Raw genomic sequence first — 13802 nt, 5'->3', positions numbered from 1 at the left:
TAAACAGTGAATGTGAACTGAAAACACTGGGTCACCGACCCAGGAACCCTGACAGAAGAAGTCACTTGGATGAGTGATGAAATGTTTCCTACTGGAAACACTACGTCCAGATGAACAGAATGAACTTTAGCAAGTATAATTAGGATTAAACAAAACAGTAAGGGTGGTTGAACAGAGACTATCTGCATATTTTGGAAACATTTCTATCAGACAATTTCATAACATACAACTGTATCTGTTGCTTTAATGAATTTTTATTACTTTGATGACATTTGTAGTTTTACATTTCTCAGGTGTCATCTGTATTTCATCACTACGGCTTTCACAAAAGTGTAGAGTTACTTATGTGGCTGAATTCACAACCCCTGCAAATGTGGAGGAGTACATTACAGGGTAATAAGCTCACACATTTTCCATAGGTACATTTGCTATGAGCATGAGTTATGAAATAGCCAGCAGCATTTTAAATAGAAATCAGTGCTATAGTAGCTACATGCAGTGCATCATAAAGTAAAAAAAAAGGCAAACATGGTATTGTGTGCAGAAACGTCTTATAGTTTTTCTGTAGTATAATTTACAGAACTAAAGGAGTGCAAAAAGGTTTCAGATATATGTATTTGTATCCATTCCATCAGACAGTACATTGTTCTCCTTTACTAAGGACTTATAGGATCCTTGGTGCTGTAGAAATGAACTCTCTGCACAGCATCGTCAGCACCTGAAAGAACATGAGTTACAGTTAAATTAAGGCAATGTACGATAATTGCGCACAAGCTTTAACGTGGTGTAAGTAAAACCTGATTGGCAGATGAAGTTGAGCTTCTCCTCACAGGGCTGGTCCTGCCAGAGGAAGTGCTCCGTGCTGGCCACGCCTCCACAGGTGCTGGAGTAGCTGGCAGGAACAAAATCCTGTGGCCAATTTAAGAAATTCATGGAATATCCAGACATCCAGAACCACTCGTCTGCTCTGAGGGATCTGATGAATCAGAAATTAGTTGAAATGTTTTTTTCAATCCAAACAAATACAAGGACGCACAGCCTGAGACGTCATGACCTCATCTTTTGAAAATGTCTGAATTTGCAAAATTCAAATTGTCACGGCGTATGAAAAGAGAACAGGTTGGAGCATCTGGCCTCTAGCTATTCTGCATGAGCTTAAACATGAATTATGACCCTGACTCTGAAACAAATCCATCATTTGAAAATACATTAGCATATTCCTAGTGTTACACAAAATAGGTGAAGCGCATTTCACAGAAAACGTAAAATACACACACAAACATTTAATTGGAGCACCGAACACTATTTAAATTTAGAGCTTTACTTACAAAAAAAATCAGTTTCTTCATTATTCTGTTTCTTTTCACTCCAGGACCGTGTGTACATAATTTCATTCCAAATCATGTTAACATGTTTTTGACAATAAAGCTCCTTGAATCCTTGAAATATTTCACAGCAAGCTTAGATCTGAGTAATAGAGCAGATTGGATCGATGCATTCTGTGTTTCTGTGAGTGAGCTTGCAGTTGTTTGTGTTTTCAATTCCTGTTTTGATATCACTGTCGTTTTATGTTGAGATGTGGTTCTTGTAGTAGTATCTCGGTTCTGGTTCTTGTTTAATGTTAAAGTTTTGGTGGCTGTTGGATTACTTCACTGAAGGTTTGTTGTGGTATTTAACACTGAGATGCTAGGACACAAGACAAAATATTAAAAAAATATATTTAAAAGGTATCCTACCCACTAACAGGTGCCATGATGAAGAACACCTGTCAGTGTTCCTAATGTTATGCCTGATTGAAGTATGGTTTTGCCTACCATTTCTTCATCTTCTGAATTTCATGTTCTCCTGGTTGCTTCTTATTTTGTTGATTGTCTGTTCATTTTGAGTAATTCTGTTTTTTTTCTTTTGGTGATGTTCAATAATTTATGTTAATGACTGTTTGTTTTTTTTAGTGGTGGCTCTTTTGTGGTCATTTTGATCTGAGCTGACAATCCTACATAAGCTGTGGATTACTTATTACTTGACATTAAGACAGTTGTCAGCAAAACAGAATCAGCTAATTTATATTATTTCTTGCTAATTAATTTGGTTGTTAAAAATACTAATTATCTCATTTCATTAGTACCTGCGCAGTCCCATCCAGATGTGGTCTGTGAGGGAGAAAGGAACGAGGCCCAGCAGCTGCTCCAACTCGCTTTGCTCCTGTTGGCTGTGAAGGCTGAGCAGGTCCCAGTAATAACGTCTACAGTACATCAGAGCATCAGACCAGCAGAGCCTCTCTCCCACCACCGTCACGTTCCTGCCACCAAGCTGCAGGCTCACAGGTGGAGGAGGGCTGGAAGGAGGTGGAGGTGTCGGTGAAGGAATGACGGCTTCTGGTGCTGGAGAGAAATTGTTTTGTTCTATGTTTGACTCTTTTTAAAAAAAATTTAACTGGTTAAACTGTATCGTTGCATTATGCACCCAATTAAAAAGGGAAGACTGAAAACCAGAAAGAAGTTCAATTTGTCCACTGTGTAGTGGAAAATGAAAAAACACTAAACACTAAAAGGTTAAAGCTGTTTCTACGTTTGGAAGTAATTTTCCAACAGTCATATATCCACACATGACCACAACAGATCTGCTAGAAAGAAATCTTATGGCCTTACCAGGCAGAGAAGCAAACACCTCCACTTCACACAGCGTCAGAATTTTCGGAGATCCTGGTATGATCACACTGATGTAGCGACCTTTCATTTCATTACACTGGAATGTGTATGTTGGTGTACCCGCTAATGATTCCAGAACGCCACACCTGATGGTGTTACACAAACATCAAAGTGAAATCATCATCATCATTGTTTCCCTCTAGACCCTTTTCACTAGGATTTTGGGTGCTGCTGAGCCAGCAGTTACATTTGCAGCCACTTTCTTTGGTTTTGTATTTTGAATAGTTAGTGCTTTTTGGGGTTTGCTATTTTACAGTCATATGCATGACATGTATATTTCAGGTGGAAATAACAGAAGTCGCACATTGGGAGTGTTTTCAGTTTATATCCTGTAGTTGTTTATTTAATATCTCCAAGCTCTGGTTAACATCATCCTCTACATGTGTGTTTGGATCCTTTGAACCCTTTCTACTATCAGTCTCATGTCTCACCTGGAATTTGTGTTGCCATTCTGCTCCAGTGAGTCTCCAATCAGGATCTGTGCCCCAAGAAGTCTTTCAGAACAACAGTCTTGTCTGTTGATGATGGTGACAGCAGTGACTTTATAGACAGCCAATAAGTCTACTCTCCACCAGGGATTCTGCTGTGTCCCAGTGTGGGTACAACATGAATAACCCCAGAATTCAGTTCTGCACCCATCGACACCTTTGAAGGGAATCCCAACTGCATTCCCTGTTGATGACTGTACTGTTTGTTTGTTTAAGGCCACATTTTGAAGCGGCTCCACTATATTGTTGAATGGAACAAACAAGTATGAATCAGTATCAAGCAGATGTGTTTCCATAGATCAGATCCAGTCACTTAAAGCTCTACCTGCTGGGGCAGCATATACCTCCACTTCACACAGGGTGAGAGTCTTCTTTTGTCCAGGAAGAAACACGTTCACAAAGCGACCCTCCATGCTGCCTCCATCACACCGGTATGTGTAGGTTTTACCCACTTTGATATGTGAGATGGAAGCACACCTGACACCAATGGATGGGGAAATATTAAGTTGACATAATTACTTTCTCAAGAAGAGAATGTAACTGAGAACATAGGGAAAAAGTGCATTTTCAAGCCTTTTGAAAGTTTTCATAGGTTTTCCCAAAAAATCACAGAAGCTTTTATTGGTTCCTTTGCTAGTTTGACCGATGTAAGCTATTTACATCTCTATGGCATTTATAAGAACCAATACATGAAAATTTAAAGAGTAACGAACAAGTGTGAAGAAATACCCTTTAACCTTATTGTGAATGTTACACATTGCATAATTAGTGATTAATTAATCCAAACAATTTGCAACTGTTCTCTAATGTGTCTCCTATTTTTGTATATAGGTCTCTTGTTTTGTATATATCCCTCTTGACTGTATATATTTCTCCTGTTGCTATTTATTTCTGCTGTCTACTATTTATATTTTATTCTGCTGTACATGTACAATGACAATGAAGGGGTACTGTATTCCATCTATTCTAGTCTATTGTAACTCAAGGTTTCAGCACATTTGGAACAGTGCAAACACAACAACAGAGCACAAACAAGCAAATAACTACACATAAGACATGTTAGGGAATGTGTGTTGTTTTTTAAAAGGAAATTAAAGTATGAAATATCAAAATATAAAATGTCAGATTTTTAAATCTGCAAATATACACGTTTAATTTCATTCAGGTTTATTTATATATACTGTAAGGAAAGCACCCTATAGTATTTGGGTGATCACTCTAACAATCAAATAACCCCCTGTCAGCAAGCACTTTGCAATGGTAAGAGGGGGGAAATGTTTTTTTAGTGGGGTGCAAACTTCAGCAGAATCAGACATGGGCCAGACCAGTTTGGGGGTGAGGAAAGAAGAAAGGGAAGACATAAGACAAAATACCAACAATTGGAGAGAAAGACAGCAATTTAAAGACATTGCAGCTCACTGTATTGTGATGTTTATATCGATCTTAAAAATCCTAAATTTGTTGCACTGCAGTTAAAAGGTTGGGAAATCCACTTATTATATGTTAGTTCACCATGTGGTGGACAAAATGAATCTTGTAAACTTTTGACTTATCACTGTTCCAGTTATACTTAAAAACTCACTTTACATTGTGTCAATAGGAAATTGTATTTAGTAGTCAGTATAATCTTTTAGTGATATAAGTTTGCATATGGTAGAATACTGCATGTAGTTATTTGTATTAGGAAATATTCAACCATGTATACTTAGAGGCATATAATCAATTGTGTGTGATCTTTAACAGGCTGCAAAGGCTTGGTGTGTATTCCACACTAGGATGCACCCCCACGTCCTGGGAGCATGAGACCTTATACCTTGTTTTATTGTTTTATTGTTTTACGTTATTATGTCTGTTTTAGTCTAAGTGCCTTTTTTGTCTAGATGAACTGCTGGACTTCTTCACTGTGTTATCTAGGGTGAACCATCTAGGGTGAGGGGGAGATTACCCTCTTCCTGACCAAGGATGTTTCCTTTTGTGCTTTCATGTTATATGACCCTTTGATCAGAACACACACACACACACACACACACACACACACACACACACACACACACACACACACACACACACACACCTCCACATTCCAATGTAAAGAACAAACGCTCACTGAAGTATAAATAAAGACCGGGGCAGTTTCTCAGCGCGAGTCACTGAGACTGCCCTTGCTAGCAAGAAGTTCTGTGTGTTTCTCTTCTCTGAGTCTTTACTGAAGAAGTGTTTTAGAACATTTTCCCTAACACATTGAAACACTTGTAATTACCTGGGATTATTGTTTCCATTGTTCTCCAGTGAGTTTCCTATTCTGATCTCAGCTCCATCCAGTCTTTCAGCACAGCAGTCTCCTCTGTTGGTGACTTTTACAGCAGTGATTGTAAAGCTTCGCTGCAGGTCCACCCTCCACCAGGGGTTGGTCTCGTCTTCAGCCGTGTGGCTACAGAACCCATTGCTATAGAACGAGTTCCGTCTGCCATCGATGGCTTTGGAAGCAGTGGCAACAGAGAGTGTAGATGACTGGGTAGCTTCTCCTTTGAGTGCCACATTGGGTAATGGGTATCCTTGAAGGAAAACCACAAAGAGACATTAGATCATTGTGAATAGTTAATTATTTGTTGCAGAAGGCGCAGAGTGCAGTAATTTTGAAGACCACACTTGGCTGTCATTCTGGCTCAAAGACCTTTAACTATACAAAACAACAAGAATGATTAATTTGTGTTGGGAGGTGGGCCATTTGGAAAATTAACAACAACTTGAACAATCAAGGCCTCAGACTTGTGTATCGGCATCAGGCTGAAATGTGATTACCATAGTAAACTTCAACCTCGCAGATGCTAAGGACATTTTCACTTCCTGGTAGAAACACAGTGACGTAGCGTCCCTCCATGGAGCTACATGGAAAGTAGTATGTCTGTCCACTGGGAATATGAGAGATGACGGCACATCTGTGTATGAGAAAGCCAAAAAGAAGAAAAAAATAAGAAGGGACGATATGCTACTGAAATAATGATTGCTCATGTATTTTATCTGTCTGCATCAAGCTGTTTCACCTCATGCTTTCAATGTCATTGATCGCTGCGGACTTTCCAATCCAGATTTCAGCACCATCCAGTCCGTTTTCCAGTTCTGCTCTACTGGTTATTATTACAGCACCAATTGTATACACATTTACCAGGTCTACCCTCCACCAGGGATCAGATTCTGACTTGGTGAGTGTACAGGACCCTAACTGATATCTTGATTCTCTTCTCCCATCAACTGCTTTGCCAGCAATACCCACGCTGTCACCAACCGAGGACTGGCTAGCCTTTTGGTTCAGTGCCAGGTTATGGAAAAGATAACCTTAATATAAAAAAAAAATTGTTAGTATTATCAATTATTCTCTATTTTTTTAAAGATTGTTTTGAGGGAAGTGAGGAAAAAGTTTACCTGTCAGCGCTCTAGATATCATCATGAAGGAAATCACTGTTAATGTAAAGAGTTTGACTTAAAAAATGTAAAGTATAATTTATATCATATTCATTTTTAACTGTAGTGTTTGAAATTGTGTAAAAATGGGAATTTTAAAGGGAACAGCATACTCAACAACATCTCTGCTGAGTGACTGTTGATGTAACAAGCAATGAAAACTTAATTAAATTAACGAGGATATAAAAACTAATCAATCAATCAATCAAAATCAATCAATCAATCAATCAATCAATCAATCTTTATTTATAAAGCACTTTTCATACAAAGAAAATGTAGCACAAAGTGCTTTACATAGTTAAAAGCAGCCCACCCCACCCTCCAACTCACTCCCCACACTCTCAATACACATATATCCCCCCACCCCCACCCACACACACATACACACACGCGCACACTTAAAGAGTAAAAATTGGGCTGGACTCGCATGAGCCAAGTGAGGAAACATTATAACAGGGAGCCGTCTGCACCGGGAGCCGGTCACAGACCGCAGCCTCCAGGCTGGGCACACAGCAGGAGGGAGGCAAAGGAGCCCCCCAAGCCAGGCTGAGAGGACCCCAGAGACCCAGCAGCCACGGTCAATCACAGCCCCGGTGCAGAGAGCGCCCTCCGAGGAAACACTGGAGATATGATGCAATACGATATATATAGGGTAAAATGATAAAATAAATAAGAACAGGATACAATATAAATATAAATAGAATAAGAAGATTAAAAAATGAATAAGAATAAAATCAAGCAAATATTAGGTAAATCCTAAATTAATAATAGAATAACAGGATAGAATAAATAAGCATAAAATAAATAAACGCTAAGTAAAAGCTAAATTAAAAAGGTGGGTCTTGAGCCTGTTCTTAAAAACATGTACGTTCTCTGCGGCCCTGAGCTCCTCCGGCAGGCTGTTCCACAGACGAGGACCATACCACTGAAAAGCTGCCTCTCCGTGAGTATGTGTCCTGACTTTAGGGACAATCAAAAGGCCAGTACCAGAGGACCTCAGGGTCCGCGAGGGTTCGTATGGTAAAAGCAGATCTGAGAGATAAGATGTTAAGTCTAAATGTGTTTGAAAGACACCTGAAGCTACACTGATTGATAATTCCGATTAATCCTCGCTTGAATAGCTATTATTCCAGATCTGACAAGTTCTCAAGTATCTCACTGTTGTTTTTAAGACTTGTATATATTTTTATATCACCTCTGTCCAAAATGTTGCCTCAAGACTTTGCGTAGACCAAGATTTAAGTAAAAGAGCACTATGCTACTACTCAAAGTATTATCATCATTTTTGTATATGATAATGATTTTGAGGGTTTTTTCCAAGGTTTAAAATGAATTAAATCAAGTGTAACTGAAGATACTGTAAATTGACTTACCAATGGAGATGCAAATATAACTTCTCCCACTCATGGCTTTGGAAAATAATCCCAGCTATTGTCACTTTACTGCCACTGTGGTTTTCTTCAGAGCATAACAAATCACAAACCTTTCTACCTCATTTATTCTGGTGCAAACAAACATGTAAATTTTTATTCAGTGTTGTTTGCATGAAGGACAACACACCCACATATTACATTTGCTTCTTCTAAACAAATCTTGCTTCTGAAGTTTTCATGAGTTTTCTTATGTTTTGTCCACATCGTTGTTATAGACTTTTCTCTGTTTCGTTCCCCTTTTCTCATTACACATTTATGTTCCACACACCAAGTTTTTCTTTGTGTCCAAAACTCTTGGTCAAACAGCTCATTATGGACTCTAAATATACTCAGTAACAAGAAATGTGCTTGAGCAATATTGCCCACAGCAATTTAAAATTCCACACTGACATGTGTAACACCTGAACAGACGCCACAGGTCTCGCACAGGGTTTGGTTTTGTGTTTTTTTTGCTATTCTTTTCATTTTCTAGTAAATTTGCTCCTGGTGATGTCACATCATTTTTATGTGTGTACTTTCATTAGTGCTTTACAAATGTTTTGTGGTTGCAGTGAACACCAGTCAAAAGCATCCAGTTCCACCCAGTTTTAATAAATGGAATTATTTATTTAGTAAATGTTTGACGGTCTTAAATTTAAAAAAAACACACATAGGATTCAAGGTGGAAATGAACGCTCTTTAGGTCACGCTGAAGAAGAATGACTCCACTGCTGTAATAATCATCTGGATGAGGATCTTCCCAAGCTGAAAGTAATCAAAATATAGAGATGTTGGATCAGTTGACATGTCATACATGTTTGTATGCACTTGTTTGCTGTTGGACTACAAAGCTGCCCTTTGTCACAGATTTTGTTCATTATATTTATGGACAGAATTTTTAGTTGCATTCAAGGTGGTGGTCTCAGGATCTCATTTCTGCACTTTCCAGATGATGCTTTTCTCCCGGCTTCATCAAACCGTGATCTCTAACTCGCACTGGGGGTTTTCCTGGGTGAGTGTTGGGATAAGAATTAACATCCTCAAGTTCAATGTCATGGTTTTCACCTGCTCCGGTTTGGGAGCAAGTTTCTAGGATATGTTGAGGATCTCAGGCTCCTGACACTGATGTGGCTGCTGTGCTGCTCTGTTTGGGTGGAGAGAGATCTGAGCTTGATAGTGAACGTGTCACTTCATATTGATCAGCATTCGTATCCTTATGGTCACAAGCTCTGGGCAGTGACTTATCTGGCTGACTCTTTAATATATGGCAAGACACAACTGCACCGCATGAAAAGTGCATGTAGTGAAAATATTGTAGTTTTAAGTAATTTGATTTGAGAACACCCAAAATTGACTAAACGTTAAAAGTTCCAATTCAAATCTAGCAACATCCATCAGAAAACACACAAAATATTTTTTTGATAAATATTTAATTATAAACATGTAATACAAAATCATTACACGAGCATCTTCAGTAGTACCACATATAGCATTATTTGTGAACACCTGCTAAAAAGCAAGCAACACATGTGAACATCAGCCACTGAAGGCATCATTGTAAAGGTACTGCTGAACAAACAGCATTCATATAAACAACATATAATAGAAATATACTATCAGAACATAATTGTTTTCAAATCCACCTCTGCCATTTGCTGGCATCATTGTCATCATCAGCAAATGAATTTTGCTTTTGGTGTTCTAAGGGTAGACAAAGGCAAACAATGGTTTACCAGCAGTTTCTGTTTACACGGTTTAGCAGTTTAATAATCAAAGTAACCATAAACTTACCGAATGTTTTTGCTTAGCAATAAAAATGTGGGCTTTAAAGGGTACCAGACCCTTTACCCAAAATTTGCATAAATTGCACACACTGGTAAAAGCCGTGATTCTTGTTCACTTAATTCAAACTATGTGTTCGGTTACTCTTAATAATGCAGTTGTGCCCCATCTTACCACACCGTTTTAAAGAGTTCTGCAAATGATTCCAACCAAATCTCTAACTGCATGTAAAAGCAGTATAAAAAAAGCTTCTCGAAAGTGATTGCCCTCCACCAGTCCTGATTTGTAATGTGACCTTTTCCCACAAAATTAATCATAGGAGTCTGGGACATACTGTTGATAGTAAACCTGTGAGTTTAAAAATAGTAGCATGGTTGGATAGGGAAGTTTTAATCTGTTATGTAGGGCAGGTTTCAGTTTCCTTATAGCCAGCTCAGAGTCAGGATGCCCACAGTGATCAGCAAAGCTAGAGGCGAGGAAGGAAGAACAGAAGAACAAGTATTAAGTACTCTACGTGTTTCATGTTTGAAGCACATATTCTTTTCTCAGGTAAGTATTAAACCAAAAGAAAGACGAAAACTTATCTGGTACTTTTACCTTGCATCATTGATTGCTGGATTGTAATTGCATTAGCAGCAGAGGTGGTGGTGGGTTTGGTGGTGGTGGTGGTGGTGTTGGTGGAGTTGGAACTAACCAAATTGGTGACGGTGGCATTAACATCACTCAGGTTTACCACATTAGTTGTTATTTGGAAAGTAGGGCTACCCAGATCCCCTGAAGCTGAAAGAACAAGCAGAGAAAAAGAGATCACTGATGTGTTTAAAGTACATAACAACATATTGATATATTGTCAGTGATGGTCTGTGTAACCATCATTAAAAGAGGTCTGTTAAAGGTGCAATTGATGTGATGTTGATGTGTTAGCTTACTGGCATTATAAGTTCCAGTGGAGACTGACATTGAGAAACTTGTACTGTCTGCGGCTGCTTTAGTTTGGGCTCTAGTAGAGACTGGTACTGTGGCATCAAATTGACACTGGATGTTCTTTCCATTGATTCTGCCCTTCACATTGTTGACTTGAAGCTGTGGAAGAAAACAGATCACAAAGAGAAGAGCTTAGTTTTTATTAGGATAATAATTTCTTCATTATTAAACTTCAATGTAAGTGAAGGCAACACAAGGGCATAAGTAGTGATAGGCAGAATGAGCATTTGTCACACACTCCAACCCTAAAAAAAGTATTACTAAACTGTTTTTCAAAAGTCTGCTAGTAGAACTCACCGTTGTGGGATTCAGCTTGCCATTGTTGAGAAGAGCACTTATGTATTTGACTACATTGTTGTCATTTGCACAGATGTAGGTTGTGTCATTGACTCCCTGTGGTGAAGAACCAGAAATTGTAAATGTTACCTCTCTATAAAGATGACGACTAACAAAATACTAGACTGTCTCATTGTTAAACTTTACTGTATTTTCATCTGTGCTAAAAGGATTAAATTTGACATACCTGTGTGGTGTTCCGTGACAGGGTGAGAGCAGCGTAGCCGTCTGATTGTCCTGAAAGTGAAAACTTAAAATTCTGACCTCCCAGCGCTTGGCTACCAAGGAAGAAACATGTCCCACTGGAGGGGTCGCAGCCAGAGGGCTGAGAAACGCACAGCTGTGTCTTGCTACAATTATCTCTAGTAAAAGAGGTCTGCAAGGATAAATAAGATCCATGTTAGAGAGTGGTTTAGTTGTATACATTAATAGGTACTGATCAATGCAACTGCAACTTGTTTTTGTCAGTCTTCTGCTATAGTAACTAACAAATATTTTAATTTATTTTTAAAATATATATTTTTTTATATATTTTTAATTTTTTCTACATTACTCACATTAACAGTTGTCACATTGCTGTCAGGCACTAGTGGGGCAGGTGTTGGAGCTGCAGTCGTGTTGGAAGTGGTGTTGTTGCTGGATGGTGTTGTGGTGCTCGTGTTGGAAGTGGTGTTGTTGCTGGATGGTGTTGTGGTGCTGGTGTTGGAAGTGGTGTTGTTGCTGGATGGTGTTGTGGAGCTGGTGTTGGAAGTGGTGTTGTTGCTGGATGGTGTTGTGGAGCTGGTGTTGGAAGTGGTGTTGTTGCTGGATGGTATTGGGGTGCTGGTGTTGGAAGTGGTGTTGTGTGGCTGGTTGAGTTGTGTGTTGGAAGTGGTGTTGTTGCTGGATGGTATTGGGGTGCTGGTGTTGGAAGTGGTGTTGTTGCTGGATGGTATTGGGGTGCTGGTGTTGGAAGTGGTGTTGTTGCTGGATGGTATTGGGGTGCTGGTGTTGGAAGTGGTGTTGTTGCTAGATGGTATTGGGGTGCTGGTGTTGGAAGTGGTGTTGTTGCTGGATGTTGTTGCACTTTGAGCATAAGTGCCCATGAAACACCCAGTCAGCATCACAAACAGGAGAGTGAGGACTAGTCTGCTGTCCATGCCTAAAACAGAGGGAATAACAGAGATTGAGTAAACTCTAACTATTAACTGTAAGTGAAGTGAAGTTTATTACAGCACTGTAACTACAGCTTCTCTCTCTCTCTCTCTCTCTCTCTCTCTCTCTCTCTCTCTCTCTCTCTCTCTCTCTCTCTCTCTCTCTCTCTCACTCTGTGGTTTTTTCATCATATATTTGTCCACCAGAGTGCACTCTGCCTCACATTTTACAATATCTTTAGCACTGAGGCCAGTGCAAGCATAAGTGTACACATCAAAGCTAAACAAGCAGAAGGTGAGTTGTTTGGTTTGGAATTAAAAATCAACCTCATCATCTGTGTATACCATTCAAACATAACATAGGGAATACTGGCTTATATAACAACGGTGAGGACTTTTACAAAATAATCAGTAGCACTTACAGTACAGGCTCTAGAATTAAGTGCAGCAAGATAACACATAATTTGTTTTTATAGATGATATAAGTATGGAGTTAAATAACAAAAAAGTGAAACATTAAACCACAAAATAAAACGCTAATAAATCCCACCACCAAATATCACACGAAAAGTTGCTCAAATAAACAAGAAAAACAATCAAACCAAACTGGCAACTGACATAAGAGTGCCATAAATGCAATGAAACATTAAGATTAATAAAAAGTAATAAAGTAATGAAAGTAATAAATTTGTTCATGTTTTTAAATGACTAATATACTGTAATTGGAAAGTAGGCCTAACAGTCTTTCAGTTTACAACAAAGGTACTCCAGACTCCAAAAAAGTTATTTAGGATATATATATATATATATATATATATATATATATAGTATTTCATATATATAATGAAATACTATTGAAAACTAATTGCAATCCTAATTTATTCATTGTTACAATTATAAATTACTACTCTTCACAAAACACTATTAGATAGTGAATGTCAAACTTAAACAGATATTGAACAAAAAAAAAACTCATTTAAAAACTGATATGATGTTGCATATGTATTGTTTTTACCTACCTGTAAGTTTTCCTATTTCCAGTGCAAATAGTGAAAGAAATTGAATTAAAGATATATCGTTCCTCAGATTTTGCCTACGTAGTTTCAGTCTCAGGTAGGGCTTGGAGGTGGACCGCTTCTGATGTATCCAGTGGCTTCCAGATGAACAAGTGACACCTGTTCACTTTCTGTCACTGTTAAATAAGCAGAGGGGAGGGGAGAAAATTGCAAGCATTACAAGAGCATTACATGTGAAACTCTGCCATCACTCTAGTGATCAGGGTGGGGCGAGGAATAAGGGTGTGTCGCGTTGAAACAAACCTGAATTTTGTCTTTACACCTCTTTGTTTTAGAGAGTTTTGTTTCTAAATTCACCACTTCCTTGACAATGCATGCAACCTACATGGATATTGAGGTAAAAACGGGGGATCTACTTCAATCTTTAATGTGTATATTACCATCGAACAGCAATGAGACTAATTACCAAATATTTTTATTA

The 13802-nt window shown here is 38.5% G+C and overlaps 2 protein-coding genes and 1 long non-coding RNA gene across 3 annotated transcripts; all 3 read right to left on the bottom strand.

Annotated features, from left to right (window-relative positions):
* Positions 1 to 241: 241 nt before the first annotated feature.
* LOC102306908 lies at positions 242 to 6759 on the bottom strand. Its single transcript, XM_042214817.1, has 10 exons — positions 6620 to 6759; positions 6241 to 6532; positions 5999 to 6135; positions 5457 to 5751; positions 3522 to 3673; positions 3140 to 3434; positions 2649 to 2794; positions 2126 to 2381; positions 798 to 976; positions 242 to 718 (listed from the first exon to the last, which is right to left on the bottom strand). The coding sequence occupies exons 1-10, from the start codon at positions 6642 to 6644 to the stop codon at positions 657 to 659; spliced, it is 1839 nt and encodes a 612-aa protein (XP_042070751.1). The 5' UTR covers positions 6645 to 6759; the 3' UTR covers positions 242 to 656.
* A 3485-nt stretch (positions 6760 to 10244) lies between these two features.
* si:cabz01007794.1 (putative ferric-chelate reductase 1) lies at positions 10245 to 12032 on the bottom strand (the record flags this gene model as incomplete). Its single annotated transcript, XM_014329702.2, has 6 exons — positions 10245 to 10318; positions 10450 to 10632; positions 10782 to 10935; positions 11134 to 11229; positions 11360 to 11548; positions 11730 to 12032. Coding segments are annotated over 6 exons (969 nt in total), but the record flags the coding sequence as incomplete, so codon positions are not given.
* A 25-nt stretch (positions 12033 to 12057) lies between these two features.
* On the bottom strand, positions 12058 to 13556 carry LOC121812484. Its single transcript, XR_006053086.1, has 2 exons — positions 13325 to 13556; positions 12058 to 12313 (listed from the first exon to the last, which is right to left on the bottom strand). It is a non-coding gene; the product is annotated as an uncharacterized LOC121812484 (long non-coding RNA).
* Positions 13557 to 13802: the final 246 nt, after the last annotated feature.

Source organism: Haplochromis burtoni, unplaced genomic scaffold (assembly GCF_018398535.1).
Source record: "Haplochromis burtoni strain Fernald_Lab_line unplaced genomic scaffold, NCSU_Asbu1 Contig_614, whole genome shotgun sequence".
In the NCBI taxonomy this organism is placed as follows: Eukaryota; Metazoa; Chordata; class Actinopteri; order Cichliformes; family Cichlidae; genus Haplochromis; species Haplochromis burtoni.
The sequence above is the reverse complement of the archived record's forward strand: the minus strand, read 5'-3'. Positions and strand labels throughout refer to the sequence as shown.

Coding starts and splice junctions, on each gene's coding strand:
- LOC102306908 (XM_042214817.1), bottom strand. CDS start 6,644: ATGATGATATCTAGAGCGCTGACAG. Junction 5,752..5,998: donor CGAGGTTGAAGTTTACTATG/GTAATCACATTT, acceptor TTTTCCTTCAAG/GATACCCATTACCCAATGTG. Junction 719..797: donor CAACTTCATCTGCCAATCAG/GTTTTACTTACA, acceptor ATGTTCTTTCAG/GTGCTGACGATGCTGTGCAG.